This window comes from Emydura macquarii, unplaced genomic scaffold (assembly GCF_026122565.2).
Source record: "Emydura macquarii macquarii isolate MOO-44397 ecotype Brisbane River unplaced genomic scaffold, CSIRO-AGI_Emac_v2 contig_629, whole genome shotgun sequence".
In the NCBI taxonomy this organism is placed as follows: Eukaryota; Metazoa; Chordata; order Testudines; family Chelidae; genus Emydura; species Emydura macquarii.
In genome coordinates, this window is record NW_027130766.1 from 3,380,500 (window position 1) to 3,399,293 (window position 18,794).

Consider the following 18,794-nt stretch of genomic DNA (forward strand, 5'->3'; position numbering starts at 1 on the left):
GAAGCGAACGCGATCACGTAGTCTGCCTTAGCTGGGTCTGGACAGGGACACCCCCAGTGCCAACAGAGCGCTCAGCCTGGCGCCGTCCCCATCCATCCACCCTCCGCACCCTGGCGCCGTCCCCATCCATCCACCCTCTGCACCCTGGCGCCGTCCCCATCCATCCACCCTTGGCGCCCCGTAGGAGATTGGGTTGGCATTATCACCCAGCCTGGGCTTTCCAAGATCAATGGCTCAATCGCCCCTTCCGGGCCCAGCCCAGGAGCTGATTTTGCAAGGCTTGAAAATGCCCCCCAGGGACTCCGAGTGGCCCATGGAACCGCCTGGCGCCAGGTCACGGGAGTTTGTCCCTGCCAGGCAATGACCCCTGAGGTATTGCTGCCGGTTTCCCTGTAATTGCCTGGTTATTGATGATAAATAAAGGGTTTGTTTTGACTAAAGACAGAAGCCACTTGTGGCTGACCTGTTACTGTCACCAGCTGGCAGGAGGCAGCTCCCAGGGTGATTGGTGTGTGTGTGTGTGTGTGTTCTCTGTGTGTCATTGTGAGCTGGATGTTTCGTGTGGTGACCTGCGATTCTCCATTTGTCGGCAGGATGTGTGAATGTCTGCATGTGCCAGTGGGAGCTGTCTGGGTCTCCGTGCGGCGAATATTTGTGTGGAAGCAGGTTGTACATCGCTGTGTGAGCTGCATGATTGTGTGTGCGCCTGTGTGGATGCACCTGTGTGTGTGGCTGTGTGTCTCTGTGTGCGTTGTGAGCTGTGTGTCTCTGTGTGAGGCGTGTGTGGCTGTGTGCTGTGTGTGTTGTGAGCTGTGTGTCTCTGCATGGTTGTGAGCTGCGTCTCCGCGTGTGAGGTGTGAGCTGTGTGTCTCTGTGTGAGGTGTGAGCTGGGTGAGGCTTGAGTGGTTCTGAGTTGTGTGTCTCTGTGTGGTTGTGAGCTGTGTGTCTCTGTGTGAGGTGTGTGTGGTTGTGAGTTGCGTGGTTGTGAGCTGCGTGTCTCTGTGTGGGTGTGAGCTGTGTGTCTCTGTGTGAGGTGTGTGTGGTTGTGAGTTGTGTGTGTTGTGAGCTGTGTGTCTCTGTATGGGTGTGAGCTGTGTGTCTCTGTGTGAGGTGTGTGTGGTTGTGAGTTGCGTGGTTGTGAGCTGCGTGTCTCTGTATGGTTGTGAGCTGCGTGTCTCTGTGTGGGTGTGAGCTGTGTGTCTCTGTGTGAGGTGTGTGTGGTTGTGAGTTGTGTGGTTGTGAGCAGTGTGTGACTGCTGTGTATTTACAGGGCGCTAACCCTGACAGCTCTGCAGAGCAAGTGCATTATTGCCCCAGGGGTTTCTGCACCGGGGGGGTGGGGGGGGCTGAGCAGTGCAGATGTCTCTGCCTCCCCAACGCCTTCCTTCCACCAGCCCAGCTGGTGCAGTGGGGGGCCCAGCCCGGAGCCCACAACACGTCAACGCCGGGCTGTGGCTCGTGGCATCGCGACGGGCAGCCAGTCGGGCCACTGGAACCCGAACCCCCTACCACAGGGGGGCGGGGGCTCCACGCGTGGGGGCTCCTAGCGCAGCCTCTGCTCTTGTGGGGAGGCCGGAGCTGGCATGGGCGCGTGTGGACCCGCCGCAGGAGGGGAGCGGGGCAGACCGGAGAGCAGGTAGCCCGGGCCATGGGCGCTCAGGCAGGATCCGCGCCACAGTCCGCAGTTGACGGCAGCTGCGTGGCGGGTCGTTAGGAAAACCCCATTTAACGAGATGAAAGAGTTGCCCTGTCCTGTTCGAACCCGGGGGGAGGGGCACAAAGTGAGGGCGGGATGCCCCGCCAGCGAGCAGGCCGCAGCAGCTCTCCTGCAGGGCGTGTGACCCGCGGCCGCGCAGGGACCGAGGCGAGACTCGAACTCAGAGCTTCCCCGTGGGGCTGAGGCGTGACATGAGGGGCCGGCTGTCGCTCGACAGCGCCCCTGCTGTCCGCTGCGGGAAGGGCTCCAAGCGGGGCGCGGGTCTCTCCGCCAGAGCAGGAACAGGGAGGATAAATGGGAGACCCACTTCAAACTCGGTGGGTCCCAGTCCCACACGTCCCTCAGGAAGGAAGCGCCCCGTGGAGAGTTACTGCTCCAGGCCTGGGGGGGGCTCGTCCCCTGCCCCCAGAGGGTGCCACGGGGCCCGGTGTTTACTGTCAGCACAGCCAGAGTGCTTTTCAATTTACTATGAACACAAGAGTCGCCGGGGACAGGAATTCAGGGGTGGGGCCGGAGGGCGTCCCGTCCCGGCCAGAGGTTTATAGAATGAAGGCACTGGGGGCCTGTCCCTTCTCTCCGCCTGTGTGGTGTCCTCGGGGGCGCTGAGATCTCAGGTAAGTGGCATCCATCGGACTCTCTGGAAGGCTTCGTCTCACCTGGACGCACCTGGCTCGGCCAGGCGGCGAAACTTAAGGGGTGTGCGGGAACTGTCCCAGCGCCTCTCAGGGAGGGGACGGGCGTTCCCGAGGCGTGGAAGGAGTTCCCGGGGGGCCCCACGGGGTCTGGTCTAAGGGCAGGTGGGGTGAAACCAAGCCTAGGGAAATGTAGATCGGGGAAGATCCTGCCGTGGAGATCTGCCTGGCTCTGGGACTGTCTCCCCAAAGAGAGGGGTGGGAGGGGTCCCACGGCAGGGGAGAGCTGGGGGAGTCCCATGGTTCGCAGCTAACATGCTGTGGTCCTGCTGGGGCATCTCCATCCTTCTCTCTCCCTCCCCCTATGGCTGTGATATTGGATCTCCCCGGAGGTGGGCTCAGGCCTTGGGGGCGGGGGGAGGAGGGGGTTAGGAGTAGCAGACCCATGTTGGGGGGGTCCCCCGACATCCCTCGAGCATGGCTCAGCACCCAAAGCCCCCTCCTCTCAGCCTGCGTGCGGCCCGGCATGGCTCGCTTCTGTGACCGGGAAGGCCCAGGGGCGGCGTTCACACCTGCTCTGGGTCTGTCTGCCCAGCACATGAGAAAGGAGAACTGCGACTGGGGGGGGCAAAGTGGGGTGACACGACCGCCCGCCGGCAGCAGAGAGGCTGCCCACGGGAGCCCTAAACACCCCTCCTCCTGGTACGAGGGGCCCATCGGCAAAGCTGGGGCTGGGACGGAGCAGGGGATGTGGGGAGGTGGTGGGAGCTGGGCTGGACTCCTCCCCAGTGCCGGAATAGCCCCCGGAGAGTGTTTTGGGGTGGGGGGGCTGGCTTGGTGAGTGGCTCTGGGGCCTGGCTAACAGCAAGGTTGTTCCACACTCAGGTTCCTCCTCTTTGGACCTGACCCAGGAGGCGTCAGGGAGCGCGGCCGCCTCCAGCCGGGGGACACACGAGGTGAGTGGCCTGCCGGGCTGAGATCCTGAGCGGCGCTGCTCCTTGGCGGGCACAGGGCTGTGGCCCAGACGGGTCCTTGGGGAGGGGTCATAGCCTGCCCCGATCCTAACACAGAGGGAATGATGCTCTGGGTGCCAGGGAGAGGAAAGGGTGGGATTGGGGGGGAAAGAGGGAGGGAGATACTAAGGATCTCCCAGGGAACAAGCAGAACAGGAGGGAGACCCTCCCTGGGGAACAGTCAGACAGGGGGAGACCCTCCCTGGGGAACAGGTGGCTCAAGGGGAGACCCTCCCTGGGGAACAGTCAGACAGGGGGAGACCCTCCCTGGGGAACAGGTGGAGCGGGAAGGAGTCCGAGGCAGTAAGTCTTGTTTGCTTTATAAACACACCCGGTGCCGCGCAGTTCTGGGACAGCTGCTTTCCCAGCCATCACTCAGCCGCTTAATGACACTTCAAAGCCCTTTTTCCCGGGGCAGCTGGGACAGTTCATTTCCAGTGACTGAGGCATTTTCAAACTCGTCTGAACTGCCCCTGCGCGCACGGAGCTGGAGGCAGCCGGTTTGGGGAGGACCCGGGCAGCGCCCCGGTCCTGACGGGCTGCCAGAGCCGGGTTTGCTCGGCGGGCGCCGGCCGACCGGGCTCATGCCCTGCCTGGAATGGGCTGCCACTTCGCTTGCGAGATAACCAAAGGGATCGGCCATTTCTATGGACGACGCGAGCACGCACGCTTACGTTACACATGGACAAAGGGTGCCACAGGCCGGCATCAGCCGCTCGGGCCGGACGTTCCAAAGAGCTCGGGGCTGGCTTCCCAAGGGCTCGGCCCCCACAGTCGGGGCTGGCTTCCCAAGGACTCAGCTCCCATACAGGCACTTAAATAAGAGCCAGAGTTTGTAAAGTTCTCAGCCCCCCGCACGCACCTGTGCTCAGCCGATTTGAAAATCTGGCCGGGACCGCCTGGGGATGGGGGAAAACCCTGGGCAGGTTATTCCCTGACAGTCAGCTAGAGTTTCTTTCACCTTTGCCCGAAGCCGCTAGTGCTGGCCATGGGTTCTTAGATGGCTGGCTATTCCGGCACACCTACCACATTGCCTGCGTAACACAATCATTAGCCACGCTTGCCTCGTCTCCCCATCTGTCCATCTCATTCCGAATTTCAACCCCAGCCTCATTAAATGGCTTGTTCCCACCTTTTGGAGCCATCAATAAAATCACCCGCTATCACTTGCTTAAACCCAGCTGAGTGAAAGCTGGACGGTGGGTTATTTTTAATGCCCGGTGCTTGGTTCTCTCCAAGTTTTGGGGGCTCAGATCAGCCAGGGATTGAATCCTAATCTGGGTTCTGTGCCTGCCACTTTTCTGGCTTGATACTGGGAGCAAAGGAGGCAGGGGAAAGTCCAGGCTGGGATGCCCCAGAGCCTCCTGCTACAAATGAATGGATGCACTGGGATAACACCATGAGCCCAGAAGGCGCTGGGTTGCCGGGGCTGATTTGCTTTGGACTCGGAGGTGAGGGGTGTGCTGGGGTGTAGGGAAGTTGATCTCACGGGTGTGACCTCCCAAAGCCTGGGCGGGCTCCGCTTGGGATGGGGGTGCAGCGTAGGGCACTTCTCCCCCCCTCCTTTCTCAACCTTTCGGATACCAGGGACTGGCTTGCTGCCTTCCTGAACTGTGTCAGGGAGATCTCAGGGCCCGGTCATGGAGAAACGCTGCTTTACAGGACGGGTTACTGTCCGGTCCATCGCCCTGTGGTGCTAACCCCCCACCTCTGCACCAGGCCTCGCTACTGCTTGAAGGTTCACTGGATGCTGAGGCCGGGCGGAGAGGGAAGGGGAAAATGGATCGTTGCATCCCCTTGGTGCAGCTGCCCGAAGAGTGACGACGTAGGTGGGGATTTTCAAAGGGCAGTGAGGCACCCAACTCCCCTTGGCCGTCCATGGGACTCGGGCGCCTTTGGAAAGGTCCCCTTCGCAGAGCAGGGCGGGGGTGGAGTGGAGGCCAGCGTCTGTACCCCACATCTGCCCCAGGCGGCCAGGACTATGAGGACTCAGGGGGCCCCTGGCACCACATAGCGCTGAGGCCTGTGAGAAGCGGTTCAGGAAAGGGAGCCCCTGGGCAGGCTACGGTCCCAGCAGAGGAGGAAGGAGGGACTGGGACAGCCGAGCCGTGCTGCAGACGTCAGCAGCCACGAGAAGCTGCTGGGGACTGAGTGAGACGAGGCCGAGCCCCACCGCCCGGGAGCCGAGCCCGCGGAGGCGAGCGGGACGTCCCAGCTGAGGAGCCCGAGGATTGCACCACAGGTGCACAACCTACGTGGCTGGCATCCCACTCTGGTGGGTGGAGCTTTGGCTGTGGGCGGAGCCTGGGGGAAGCGTGCAGTTCAGCTCCTCCCGCTCACAGCTATTGTGTCAGGCTCTTTGCAGACTCAGGCAGGTGTCAATCACCACGCTCGCCCCCATCACATTTGTGGGCCCCCCCCTCCACCTCTTTGGCCACCCACCCCAGCAGGGAATCCCAGCCTGATCTCTGCGGGCCGTGTCCTGTCCCCGCTTCCCTTCCCAGGCGTATGTAGAGTTACACGAGCTGGTCATGGACAAGAACAACGAGCTGCGCTGGATGGAGGCTGCCCACTGGATCAAGCTGGAGGAGGACTTTGAGGAGGCGGGGCACTGGGGGAGGCCGCATCTCTCCTACCTGACCTTCCGCAGCCTGCTGGAGGTGCGCAGGGCCTTCGCGAAAGGTGAGCCGGGGGGCAGGGGAGACCAGAAACAACAGTGGGGAGGGGAAGGGGGAGGACTGGAAAGGGAAGAGAGAGAATGTGGAGTGAAGGAAGAGAAGAGAACCAAGACAGGATCGGCCCAGAGGGCTTCATGCTGCAGCTCCCTGCTCCTCCGTCATGACACACTGCCCAGCACAGCACTGCCGGAGGAACCCAGGCGTCGCACCTGGCGCAGAGGGAACAGAGAGCCTGGGCCCCCTCGTGAGAGAGGGAACAGAGCGGGAGGGGGAGGAGTTGAGGGCGGCTGGACAGAGAAGGGGAATCCCATGCGCTGGCTTGAGCAGGGAGAGAGGAATTCAGCCCCAGTGACCTGTCCCCGTCTCCCTCAGGCACCGTCCTTCTGGACCTGCCCGAGAAGTTCCTGGCCGGCATCACCAATCAGCTGATAGACCAAATGATCTACGAAGGGCAGCTCAAACCACAGGACAGAGAGGAGATCCTGAGAGCCTTGTTGCTGCAACACAGGTACCGGGTCCTCTGCAGCCTGGCCCTTCGGAGGGCAGCGGGGGGGTGGCCTGTGGCCTCGACTTCTTTCTGCTGGTGCGGGGACGGGAGGGAGTCCAGGGGAGAGGCTCTGGGTGAACCCCAGCATCCTGGCCATTCCGACTGGGCGTGTTTCATCCTGCCGGTCCCTGTGCACAAGGGCCAGTCCCATTTAAACAGGTGCAAATGACGATGCAGTGTGCAAGGTCATGGGGGGGGAGATTGGGGGGGCTTTGCCTGGCCGCAGCCCCCTGGATACAACCACCTTCTGCTGCTTCCTTTGCTACACTGCGCAGCGTTGCTGGGTGCTGTTAATCAGCTGCCATGTCCCGTCCCAGAGGTGGCTGCATTGCAGTAGCTGGTGAAGTGATTCCTGGGGCCAGCTCCCAAGAGGCACGTGTCGTATTGGAGGTTCCTTTGCAATAAACTCCTCAACATCTTTATACATTAAATAAAATAATTATTAATTGTCATTGGTCAACGGGGCGGGGCGGGGGGATAAGAAATCCCTCCCTCTGCCTGAGCAGGGTCTCCCCCAGGGTGATACAGTCTGGTTTTTTTTCCTCCCCCTTTGTGCAGCCACCCAGATGGGTCTGAATCCATTGGGACCCTTTCCCTAGGCCAGTTGCAACGAGAGGATGACAAAGACAAGGACATGTCCCAGCCGTTAATGCAGGAACATCACCAGATCGAGATGCAGACGCTCACTGACACAAAGCAGGCAAGGAGTGGGCACGGGCCTGGGTCTGACAGGGGGGGGGACCCCAGCTCGAGACCCTCAGGAGAGCTGTGTATAGGGGTGGGGAGCGGCAGGGGCCGGCAAGCCGCACCACCGGCGTGCATCTGCAGGGCCGCATGCGTCCCAGCGTAACTGAGCTGCAGACAGTGGGGGCGACCCGGGTCCCGCGGCGTGACTGAGCCACAAGGGACGCACACACACACACCCACAACCTGAGGCTGATTGCACCCAACACAACAGCCCGCCATGTGCCCTAGAGAGAGGCCGCAGCTAGGGCGGGCGTAGGGTCGCTGGCTGAAAACCAGACATGGACGCACTTGCCCCGCCCTTCCCCCCAAGGCTCCGCCCCCGGCCCCGCCTCTTCCCCAGGCCCCGCCCCCTACTCCTCCTCTCCCTCCATCACTCACTCCCTTGTCCCAGGACTCTCACCTGCCGCCAGCAGATCCCGGCTGGGAGGAACTGATGTGGAGCCTGCCTGGCCAAATCAGGGCACGGCCGGGGGGGAGGGTGAGTTGGTCCCTGAAGCGAGGGGCTAGGGTGGGCACAGTGGGGCGGAGGGAGGAGGGGAATTGACACACCGGTGTCCTAGGGGGGTGGCCTCACGTGGGATGAAAATCTCTGAATTTGCTTCTCGGCAGGAGGGGTCCGGCGTGCCCGTGCCCCGGAAGCAGCTCCTCGAGAAGATCCCAGAGGACGCAGAGGCCACGCTGGTCCTCGTAGGTGAGCGTCACCCCCTGCCGTCTCCCCTGAGCCGTGCCAAACGCCTCCTCCCCACCACGCGGAAAGCGAGATCCAGGTGGATCAACCGGGGTTGCTTGGAGCTGGGCACCAGGATCCAGCCGGGCACAGCCAGCTGTGAGAGGGGAGATGCCAATCTTGGTGCAGGGCAGAGGCTGGCTTGGGCGGCAGGGGTGGGCCTTGTTCTGGCTTTTGCTGTCTCGTGCGCTTGGGCAGCTTTCTCTGCGCCTGGCAGAAATGCTGTTTTGCTTGTGTCTGGCCTGATGTAACCAGGGTGCCAACTCGCTCCCTTTGCTACGTCTTTCTCTCTCTTTTCCCTGGTTCTCACCTCTTCTCTTTTGTCCTCTCCGTTTTGTTCCCTTTCCCTCCACCTTCCACCCTCCTCTGCCCGCCGTCTGTGTCTCTGTGCCAAGCCCCGCCAGTGACCCCCCCTCCCCTCCCCTCCTCTCTCTAGGCCGTGCCGCCTTCCTGGACCGCCCCACCTTGGCCTTCGTGCGCCTGAAGGAAGCCGTGGCGCTGGACGCGGTCCTGCAGGTGCCCGTCCCCGTGAGGTTCCTCTTCATGGTGCTGGGGCCCGACTCCCCGGACCTCAGTTACCACGAGATCGGCCGGGCCATCTCCACCATGATGGCGGAAAGGGTACGGCGGCTTCCCGGGGGCCTGGGGATCTGTGGGCGCGGCTCCCCCAGGCAGAGGCCCTCGCCTAGATGCAGAATGGGAAAGCAGGTCTCACACAGGCATGTTAAAGGCCTTTGGCCTCCCCCAGAAGAGGAGGTGAATCTATGGGGTGGGGAAGGGGGAGCATTGCAGAGCTGGAGGGAAAAGACTTTGCCTCCTGCTCTTTCGGGGCTGGTGCTAGGAGCCTAGACCCCAGATGCTGAAGTCGGGAGTGGTTTTTCCATCTGCTTCAACAGACTTTGGCGCAGAACCGTAGGCGGGTGTCGGGACCCAGCTGGCGCCAACGTGGCCGGCTGGGACGTCGCGGCTCTCACGCCAGCACTGGGACGGTCTCTCTGTCGGCAGCTTCGCCCTAGGGTGGCCAACTTTCTACATCTGCCCCGCCTCTTCCCCCAAAGCCCCACCCCTGACACACCCCTTCTCTGAGGCCCCTCCTCCCCCAAGGCCCTGCCCCACCTCCTCTCCCCCCGCCCCCCACCCCCGGGACTCACTTGCCACCTGCAGAGCTGGGCTGGGAGGAGCTGGCGTGGAGCCTGCCTGGCCGAATCAGGGCACATCAGGGCAGGGTGGGGCTGATTCCTGGAGCAAGGGGCCAGGGTGGGGGCAATCAGGGCATGGCGGGGGGAAGGGGTGTTGGTCCCCAGAGTGAGGGGCCAGGGTGGGAGGGTCGTTCCCTGGAGTGAGGAGCCGGGGCAATCGGGGCATGATGGGGCCTTGAGTCGACAGGATCCTCCCCCGGCCACCGGCACTTGCCTCTCGGCCAGAGAGCGGGGCCCGGGAGCCAGCCAGCCCCTGGGCGTGGGCAGCTCTGCTGAGCAGGGAGCAGCTCCTCCAGGGGGTGGCAGCCGGTTACGGCGTGTAACCAGACAGTGTCCGGTCAGCCCGGGCTCTCCGGTTGAAAACTGGACACCAACTCAGCCCTCCGGCCGGGCCCCCGTCTTTAGACCGCCCCTGCCGGGGGCCCAGACGGCCGTACTAAAAGTCTTTAAAATGTCTTTAAACACAAACAAAAATCCTTCCCCCTCTCTGGGACTCCTCCTCAGCCCGCAGCCCCTTGCTGGGCTCAGTGACCCCCGCCGTGGGCCCCCTTCCTTGGGGCTGGGAGAGGAACCACATCGCCTCACCCTCTTCTCGGCTCTGGCTGCGCCCGTTCCCCTCCTTGTGCTGCACTTTTCCCTGGGCCACATCATACCCGGCCGCTTCGGTTCCCCTCTCAGTCTCACCACCTTGGCCTGCTTCCGGCAGGGTCTCTCCTGGGTCAGCTTCTCCAGACCCCCTGAGCCTCCTGCATCGCTCCAGCTCCTTCCCCAGCTGGGCTTTGTCACCACTTACGCCTGGCTCCACGCTCTCCACTGTCTGCTCTGTGCAGGAAATCAGGTTGGCTTGGGTTGGCCCCAGGCACCAAGCCAGGACCAGCCACCGTGTTACAGGTGTAAATACCGGGGTTGGCATAACCAGCAATTCTAGGCACTCTGGCTCGAGGCCAGGTCTGCGCCGCTCAGGGGTGTGAAAAACCCACGCACAACGCAGCTACAGCCCGACCTCCCCCCCAGCGGAGCCAGCGCGAGGTGGACAGGAGGGTTTTCTCCCGCTGACACCGCCACCGGATGACCCACGCCGACGGGAAAAGCTCTCCCCTTGGCGTAGTAGCATCTTCACTGAAGGGACGCAGTGGCGCGGCCGCCCCGGGGCAGCGTTTTAGGCGGAGACCTGCCCAGAGCTGCTGTAACGGGAGGAAGCCCAACGTGCCGGATGGTTTAGAGGCACCTTAGCTCCCTGGTGTCCCGCTGTGACGGAGCAGTCCCAGGCATCGGTGGCAGGAGAACGCCCATGCCCATGCTGGGCATCTCGCTGACCTCCTGAGCCTCCCTCTTCCCTGACAGGGGTTCCGGCGGGACGCCTACCTGGCGGAGGGGCGCCAGGACCTGATAAAGGGCGTGGAGGAGTTTCTGGATTGCAGCATCGTCCTCCCACCCTGTGAGATCCAGAACGAGCAACTCCTCAAGAGCCTGGTGCCCATGCAGAAGGAGCTGCTGCGGAAGAGGTACCTGCCGGCCGAGAAGAAGCCGGAAGTGGAGATCTTAAAGGACTTGGGTATGGCACAGTCTGGGGGCTGGAGAAGCCTCTTATCCTAGCCCCAAAGCCCCCCTGCCCTGCGCCCCACTGGGGACGGCTGGTAGATGGCCTTGAAAATAAAAGCTACGGGACCCCCGAGTAGGACAATGGAGGTTTCTCTACCATCATCCTTGGTCCCTGCCCGCCATGGGAAGGATCCTCTGGGAGGGTGATGGAGGAGGGTGCTAACACCGCATGAATGGGGACCCCCAGGGTAGCAGCGGGAGGTGGAGGTTTATGGGGGAGCAGGGCGGTGGGGGGACCTGACACTCTCGGCCTAGGAGAGGGAGGGGCCGGGAGGTCCAGTTTGCAGGCTGGTGCTGGGTGAACGTGGAGCGTGGTGCTGGGTGGATGTGCCTCTGGAGATGGTGGTCCTGTTGGGGCCAGGTTTGGGGAGCAGGGGTGCCTGCCAGCAATCCCGGGGGACAAACACCCCTCGGAGCCCGGCAATGGGGCACACTTGGGAATCCGGGAGCGAAGACAGAGGCTGAATTACCCCTCGCCCCATGCCAGGGCGGCCTCCCCAACTGCAGGAAGGGGCCATGCCTAGGACCCATCTTTGCCCAACAGCGGGCCCGTGAATTCTTCTCGGGGCAGGGCGTTCTTTGAACCACTCCGCCCCAGGTCTTTGTCTCCCTGCAAATCTAGGCCACGCAGACAAGGCCCTCGAGGAAGACGACCCCCTGCACAGGACCGGCCGGCCCTTCGGGGGCCTGGTGCGGGACATCAAGCGCCGCTACCCCAAGTACCTCAGCGATATCAAAGACGCCCTCAACGCGCAGTGCCTGGCTGCCGTCATCTTCATTTACTTCGCAGCCCTCTCGCCGGCCATCACCTTCGGGGGCCTGCTGGGTGAGTGGGGCCGCGCGGCTGGCCCCCCAGGGAAATCAGGATGGCTCCACTGGGCCCCTGTCCCGGGAGGCAGTCCCAGCTCCCCTCTGGAGAGTGTCCCAGTGCGGTCAGGGGGGCGCCTGGCCCAGGGGGCCCTGCCCCGCTCTGCTGACCTGTGCCGTTGTTTCTAGGGGAAAAGACAAGCAACATGATGGGGGTCTCGGAGCTGCTGATCTCCACGGCGGCGCAGGGTTTCATCTTCTGCCTCCTGGGCGCTCAGCCCCTGCTGGTGGTCGGCTTCTCGGGTCCCCTGCTGGTCTTTGAAGAAGCCTTTTATAATGTAGGTGCCCTGGTTCCCTCCTCCCGCCCTGCATGTGCCCCCCCTCCTTTTCCCTCCCAGCGAGCAGCCGCTCAATCCTCCCGATGGCTTTGCAGGGAAAGGTTGGGGAGGAGCCCCCCCCCCCCCCCAGCTGCCCTACGCACCCTGTCCTGTGGGGCAGAGACCTTTCCAGCTCCCAGCCCCCACGGCTCCCGCCTCCCAGCTTCACACCTGCTCCCCTGCCTGGGGGTCGCTCCAGCCGGCTGGAGCACAAACCCACCTTTCCTAGCAGGAGGCGCTGCCCCTTCCTTCTCAGCGGCCTGAATTGGGGCAGCCCCGGGAATGTCAGAGCCGCGAGCCCAGCCAATGCCCGTGGTCTGGCTGTGGGGCCACCTGCACCCCCAGCCCCGGGGAAGGAGGCCAAGCCAAGGGGGCTGAAGGGAGGAACTGCGGGGTCCTGGCACAGTAGGGACCGGGTTGAGCTGAGTGGCTAGGAGCTGGGAGAAGCATCGGGGGGTGGGGAGGGCAGGTTGTGTCGGAGGGGATGGGAGACATTGGGGAGGCCTGGCCGGGGGTCAGGCTGGAGGGTTGTGACGGCAGGAGGGGAAGGGCAGAGTCTGTCGGGGATCAGGGATAGGAAAAAGAGTCTGAAGGTTTTGAGGGCAGCGGGGGGGGGGGTGTGTGTTCAGGTAGCAGCGGAGATGAGGCCAGCTGAGGGGAAGGAAAAGCACCAGGAGAGATTTAAGGCCGGCTCTGCTTGCCCCTGCCCACAGTTCTGCGAGAGCTACAGCATGGAGTACATCGTGGGCCGGGTCTGGATCGGCTTCTGGCTTGTCCTCCTGGTGCTGCTGGTGGTGGCCTTCGAAGGCAGCTTCTTGGTGCGCTACATCTCGCGCTACACCCAGGAGATCTTCTCCTTCCTCATCTCCCTCATCTTCATCTACGAGACCTTCGCCAAGCTCATCACGGTAATGGCGGGCGAGGGGGGGGGGGGGGGGCCGTCCCGCAGCTCATGGCACAGCGGCTTTATTGCCGTGGAGACAGACCCCGGCGGTAGCTGATCCGCCCCCGGTGGGGCTCCACGCTCTCCGGAGGGGCCAAGCCCCGGCATCCGTTTGTCCATCCCCAGCCTGGCGCCAGGTTGCCCCTTAGAGCCCTGGCACCTCTGCCCTCATTCTTGCTGCTCCCGGAGCTGGGCCCTGTTTTCCGCCGCGCTGTTTGCAGCTGTGCGTGTGTCACGTGGGAAATTGTGCATCAGGCAATATGCAGGAGATCGTGTGCATGTGTGTGTGTGTGTGTGTGTGTGTTTACATTCTTTGCACACGTGGGCGCACGAGAGAGAGACTGGATGGGTAAGGGATTGTGTCGGCAATAGCGTCTGCGTGTGTGATTTCAGGTGGGGCTGGGGAACGTTTGCACCTGTGTCCTGTGTGTGTGTATATTTGTGCACCTAAGCCATATGTGAGCGCAGGCGTGCTGAGGAGCTGTTGTTCTGCCCAGGTGTGTCGACGAGTTGGCGATGGTGCACGTCTGAGATGGGGGAGTGTGTGCCCGGTTGTGTGACTCGGGGTTGGAGATGCGTGCCCACGCGACTGTGATTGTGTTGGGTGGACACGGTTATTTGCGACCGTTGGGGCTGAGTGGCTGCGCGTGGGCGGGTGGCGGGATGCACAGGTGTATGGGGAGGTGTTGCAAGCCTGAATACGACCGTGCATGCATGTGCGTAGCAGAGCTGCAGCCTGCATGCATGACTGTGTGATACCTTCGCGTACAATGTGTGCGTCGATGGGTGTGTTACAGAGAGGCGCGCAGAGACGTCTGAGCAGCACACGTGCCTGTGTTTGGATAGGTATTTGCACGTAGCGCGTGCGGGTGGGTATCTCTACAGTAGGATGGAAGGGGCGTTTTAAACACGCTGCCTCACAAAACCCTTTGACCATCTCGTGTGGCTAGTGCTAATCGTCTTTTAAAACGTGAGCTGCTTGTGCTCACCCCCAGCCGCTCGCTCACGCCATTCACCGTGACCCTCCTTGTCTGCAGCAGGCACCGCGTGCTCTTTTCACGTGACTGCTCCCTGTCCCGCTCCAGACCAGCCCTTTTGGAAATCCTGCACCGGCAGCTTTGCGGGCACCTTCGCCACATTTTACTGACCTTAAAAAAAATAAATACATTTGGTCGCGGGAAGTGAGGTCACAGACACGGTTTCCATAGAAACTGAGAGAGCGAAGGCAACCGAGTGAGAGAAAAGGGGGGCGAGAGAAAGATACAAAGCGAGGGAGAACTAGGAGAGAGATGGAGCCGGAGCCCATACGATAAGATGGTTTTCCTCCTCCTCCTCGGCCGTTTTGTGCCTTGGTTTCACCCAGGAATGCTATTTCAAGGCTGCAACGTGTAAATCCCAGCTCCAGTTTATGCTGGGGGAGGCCCCCCTGCTTTCCCAGGAAGTTACGGGCGCCCCAGAACAGTCAGACACCCACATGCCTCAGAACCCCCCTTCCTCCAACAGCAAGGCGCAGGCTTTGCTGGGACTGCACGGCCAACGGCCCTGAGATCCTGCTTCTCCGCCAGAGACGGTGATGGTGGGAAAGCGCGGAGGGCAGGAGAAGAGGGATCTGGTTGGGGCAGATCCTCACAGTGCCCCAGGCTGCCCCGAGGCTCGGTCCGATCCCCAGAAAGGAGGCTCCTTTCAGAATTACACACACGCCTGAGACTCTCACACACCCACACACTGACATCACGCAGAGACCCACACCTCACAGAGCTTCACAGACATTTAGATGGGGACAATCTCACACACGCACACGGACTCACAGCAGTCAGCTGCCCCTTCGGTTCTCCGCCCGCAGGAACTTTGTTTCAAAAGAGACCAGGAGGATACAGAGCCTAAAAATAACGCTCCTTCCACTTCCTTCCCAGCTGCCAGCTGGTGCCGTTCCCATGGCCCACACCCCAGCAGGGCCAGTGCACCAGCCGCCCCGAGAAGTGCGATCCCTCAAACACAAGCAGCGGCACAGTCCAGCTGTGCGTCAGAGAACCCCAGGGGCTGGAAGATACAGAGGGACAGCTGGGCCGCCCTCCCTGCTGGGACAGGATTATCTCTGGCCCTGCATTCTCCAGGGCTGGCTTTAATCATCCCAAACAATGGGCTCCCAGTCCCTCCCCTTTCCGGAGGCAGGGCCGTTCTACAGACTCTGGGCTTGCACGGTCAGGAAGGGTTTCCTGGCTGCGTGGCCCAGGGCTCAGTTTCACCCCATCCTTCCGCGTCACCCCCATTCTCCTGCAGCTCCTGCCCTCCTTGCGGGCTGGCCCCGCAGCTGCATGGGGACCGTTACGGAGCCCCCATCACACTGTGGGCTCTTTGCAGTGCCAGGTGCATGTATCAGGTGGGATCTTCAGTGGGCCCAGGAGAGTTAGGCACCCGATTCCCAGTGAATTTCAATAGCCACGGGGGGGGTTGTCTGAAAACCCCACCCAGCGTGTTTGATTTTTTCCCTCCTAAGTCTGGTCCTGCGTGAGGCTGCCCATGCTGCAGCCCGGAGCGGACACGGCTGGGATCACAGCCGGCAGGAGGCCAGCCCCGGGCCAGGGCAGCTACACTAGGGGGATCCTGGAATGCCAGCACCAGTACGAACCCCAGCACGGTGCAGCTGGGCCCGGGTCCACGCTCTGCTCCGCCGGAAATCTTGGACGCTGGGGGAGGAAGTTGCTCCTGGAATAAAATCTCCTGAAGGGCTGGGGGGAGGTAGCCAGGGGTGGCAGGTGCGTGGGAGGCCTGGGAATGGGACCCCAGTCTAAACCCTCTCTCTGCTCACAGCCCCCTCCCCACCCAGTGCCATAGCCGCCGCAGGGGGTCTCATCCCCGCCCTGGGGGCTGCCCAGACGGGACTCTCCGCACTGGGCTTGTCTCTCGCTTGCCTCTTCCTTTGGGATTTCGCTTCCCCTGCCTCTCCCCAGCCAAGCCCCTCTGCCCTAGCCAGGCCCCTCCCACGCCCCGGCTGGGACAGCTGCCCTCCATTGCATCGCAAGCCCATCCACCCTCTGTGCTGGACAGACACAGACAGAGCTGGATGTAACCCTGCCCCGTCCTGGCACCTACGGCTGGGCTGAGGGGGGAGGAGGATGCCGGCGGGGGGGGCTCTAGCCAAATGGACTCAGGGTTCTCCTGCCATTTCCCCCTGCCCTCAGTCCTGGCTCCCTGACCTGCCGGCTCCCTCCGCAGATTTTCAGGACGCACCCCCTGCAGAAGGATTACCAGGCGGTCGCGGTCCCGGTCGCTCAGCCCAACACGGCCCTGCTCTCCCTGGTCCTCATGGCCGGCACCTTTTTCATCGCCTTCTTCCTGCGCCAGTTCAAGAACAGCTCCTTCCTGCCGGGCAAGGTGGGTCCGAGCGCCTGCCGCTCTGCGTGCAGCCCCGCCGCTGGGGCCCCCCCTCACCTGGGCCGGGGCGGGGCTGGAACCCGCGACTCACAAGCCACTGCCACTTGGGCTGCAGGTCAGAGCCCCCCAGGTGGGACTTATTAACCTTCATGGCTTAGGCCAGGGACCCCCCAGGAGTCCCTCCGTGCTTCTAGTGCAGAGTTTGCAGACAGACTCCATCGCCGGAGGGGAAGGATCCCTCCCCCACCCCCGAGGACCCCCCCGTGCCCTGCCCAGCGGCTTGGAAGGGGGCAGGATTTGGGGCTAACTGTGTAGGTTTGGGTTTAAAGTGGCAGGGCGCCTGTGGAGACGGGGGGTCTCTCCTGATGGCAGCCAGGCTGTGGTGAAGCCATGCTTCTTGCTGCCTCCGCAGCTCACCCCCGTGGGCATCCCCAGCCCTGCGTTTCCATGGCGATCTCCAGGGTGCCTGTCTGACTCCTCCACCCCCGAGTCACAACCCAGGCTCCGTTCGTTCGGTCCTCAGCCTCCCAGCTCAGACGGCCAGGCAGGAAGCTGACAGGGGAGCATTCTGGGCGAGGGGCCCTGGCCTGAGACCTGCCACACTCATTTCACCCAGGCTGCCCCACAGCCCTCAGAGATGCAGAGACTCCCCGGGAGGTCATTGAGGCCCTGGGTCAGGTCGCCTCACTGACCCCCAGCACCCTACGCCCCCCCCCCTCCAGACAAGCACCCCGAGGTGCAGGCGGAGGAAGAGTGAGCGGATCTGAGGCGAAAGGCTCGTTATTCCATTCCCTGGGGCCTCCAGTTCCGCCACTTCCCCCCTTTGGCGTCCCTTAGAGACACAATCCCCGTTCCCACCCCCCCCAGTGAGCCAGCCGGGCCCCTGCACCTGCTGCCAGGTGAGTCCCGAAGAGTCGAGAAGCCCTGTGTCCCATTTCCTAGGCCCCATAGGCCGAGCCAGTCCTTCCCCCCCCGGGACCAGATGGGAAGCAGCACCCTCTCCCGGTAAAACGCCCAGCACTCCAGACCCTGCCCCCAGCCGTGCCGTGGGGGTGGTTTGATTTAGCACAGCTGTTTTTCCGTAGCTCCGGCGTGTGATTGGTGACTTTGGGGTCCCTATTGCCATCTTCATCATGGCGCTGGCCGACTTCTTCATCAAGGACACGACGTTCACCCAGGTGAGCGAGCGGAGGGGGGCGGGTGCATCGGTGCACGCTTCCATTGCTCTTTGTCGGGGCAAGGCTCAGGAAATCACGGCTGGATCGCTCCTTCCGTCCGCTTTGCAGACTTGGCTGCGTGGGCTAGTGGTCAGAGCAGGAGACGGGCCCTCGGGACTCCGGTGTTCTAATCCGGTATCTGAGAAAAGAGCAGGATTCAGGGGTTTTCTGCACGACGGGGACTACACCGGCACAGCTACAGCTGTGCTGGAATACGCCCGTTGTACAGACGCAGCCTACAGTCAGGGCGGGATTTTCTCCGGTGCTGTGCCCAGAGGTAGTGTTCCTACAACGGTAGGTAAGTCAGCAGAGGCATTTTCCTGCCAGCCTCGCTGTGTCTGCACTGCAGGTTAGGCCGACAGAGCCGTGCTCTTCAGGGGGGTGGATTTTTCAAGCCCTTGACTGCCCCATCTACGCTGACCGAAATTTTTAGCGCACACCAGGGCCTTCGTGGCTGCGGCAGGAGACGGGGAGTGCAAACGCCTGGGCTCTGTTCCTACGTCTGCAGCCAATTCGCACGTGATCATAGGCGAGTCGTTTCACCTCTCGGAACCACCCTCCAAGGGCAGAGCTAATGAGGTTTCATTAGGTACCGGCTCCACAACGGGCTTTGAGCTCCTCAGATGAAAGGCATTTGAGAAGGGCAGGAGTCTCCATCTCGGAGTGCTCCAAGCCGGTGGCTTCTCACTGCCCCACGCCTGAGTTCTCCCTCTGCTACGGGGTCCCAGCTGCTCTGTCCTTCCCCTTCGCCAACGCCTGACTCCGGAGTGGGGATCTCTCTTGGTCTTGCTTCCAGAAACTCAGCGTTCCTGAAGGCCTGAAGGTCTCCAATACGACTGCCCGCGGATGGTTCATCCACCCCCTGGGGAAAAACAAGGACTTCCCCATCTGGATGATGTTTGGTGCCGCCCTGCCTGCCCTCTTGGTCTTCATCCTCATTTTCCTGGAGTCCCAGATCACAACGTAAGGGGCGGGAGGGCGGGGGAAGAGGGAGACCGGAGATGGGGGCTGAGAAGAGGGGCTGAGAAGAGGGGCGACGGAGAGATGGAGACACAGCTGGGGGACAGAGTAGAGCAGGCGAAAGGGATCGGAGGAAGGGATAGAAAAAAAGGAAGAAAAGAAGGATCATAGAGGCAGAAGAAGAGAGAGAAGAACCCCAACCTTATTCCTGAAGGGCCCATGGGGGCCCCAGCCCCCCGCACAGCTGAGGATT

General features: G+C 62.3%; 1 protein-coding gene across 2 annotated transcripts in view; it reads left to right on the plus strand.

The window, feature by feature from the left end:
• SLC4A1 (solute carrier family 4 member 1 (Diego blood group)) overlaps positions 1-18,794 on the plus strand; it is a 36,588-nt gene that overhangs the window by 10,807 nt on the left and 6,987 nt on the right. For both annotated transcript variants that reach the window (XM_067541053.1, XM_067541052.1), the window contains exons 4-16: positions 3,235-3,305; positions 5,867-6,044; positions 6,413-6,548; positions 7,146-7,287; positions 7,944-8,025; positions 8,498-8,682; positions 10,605-10,815; positions 11,485-11,688; positions 11,859-12,007; positions 12,760-12,954; positions 16,206-16,364; positions 17,450-17,542; positions 18,378-18,544. In XM_067541053.1, the coding sequence (XP_067397154.1) occupies positions 3,235-3,305; positions 5,867-6,044; positions 6,413-6,548; positions 7,146-7,287; positions 7,944-8,025; positions 8,498-8,682; positions 10,605-10,815; positions 11,485-11,688; positions 11,859-12,007; positions 12,760-12,954; positions 16,206-16,364; positions 17,450-17,542; positions 18,378-18,544 (1,972 nt within the window). The remainder of the gene's footprint in view (positions 1-3,234; positions 3,306-5,866; positions 6,045-6,412; positions 6,549-7,145; positions 7,288-7,943; positions 8,026-8,497; positions 8,683-10,604; positions 10,816-11,484; positions 11,689-11,858; positions 12,008-12,759; positions 12,955-16,205; positions 16,365-17,449; positions 17,543-18,377; positions 18,545-18,794) is intronic.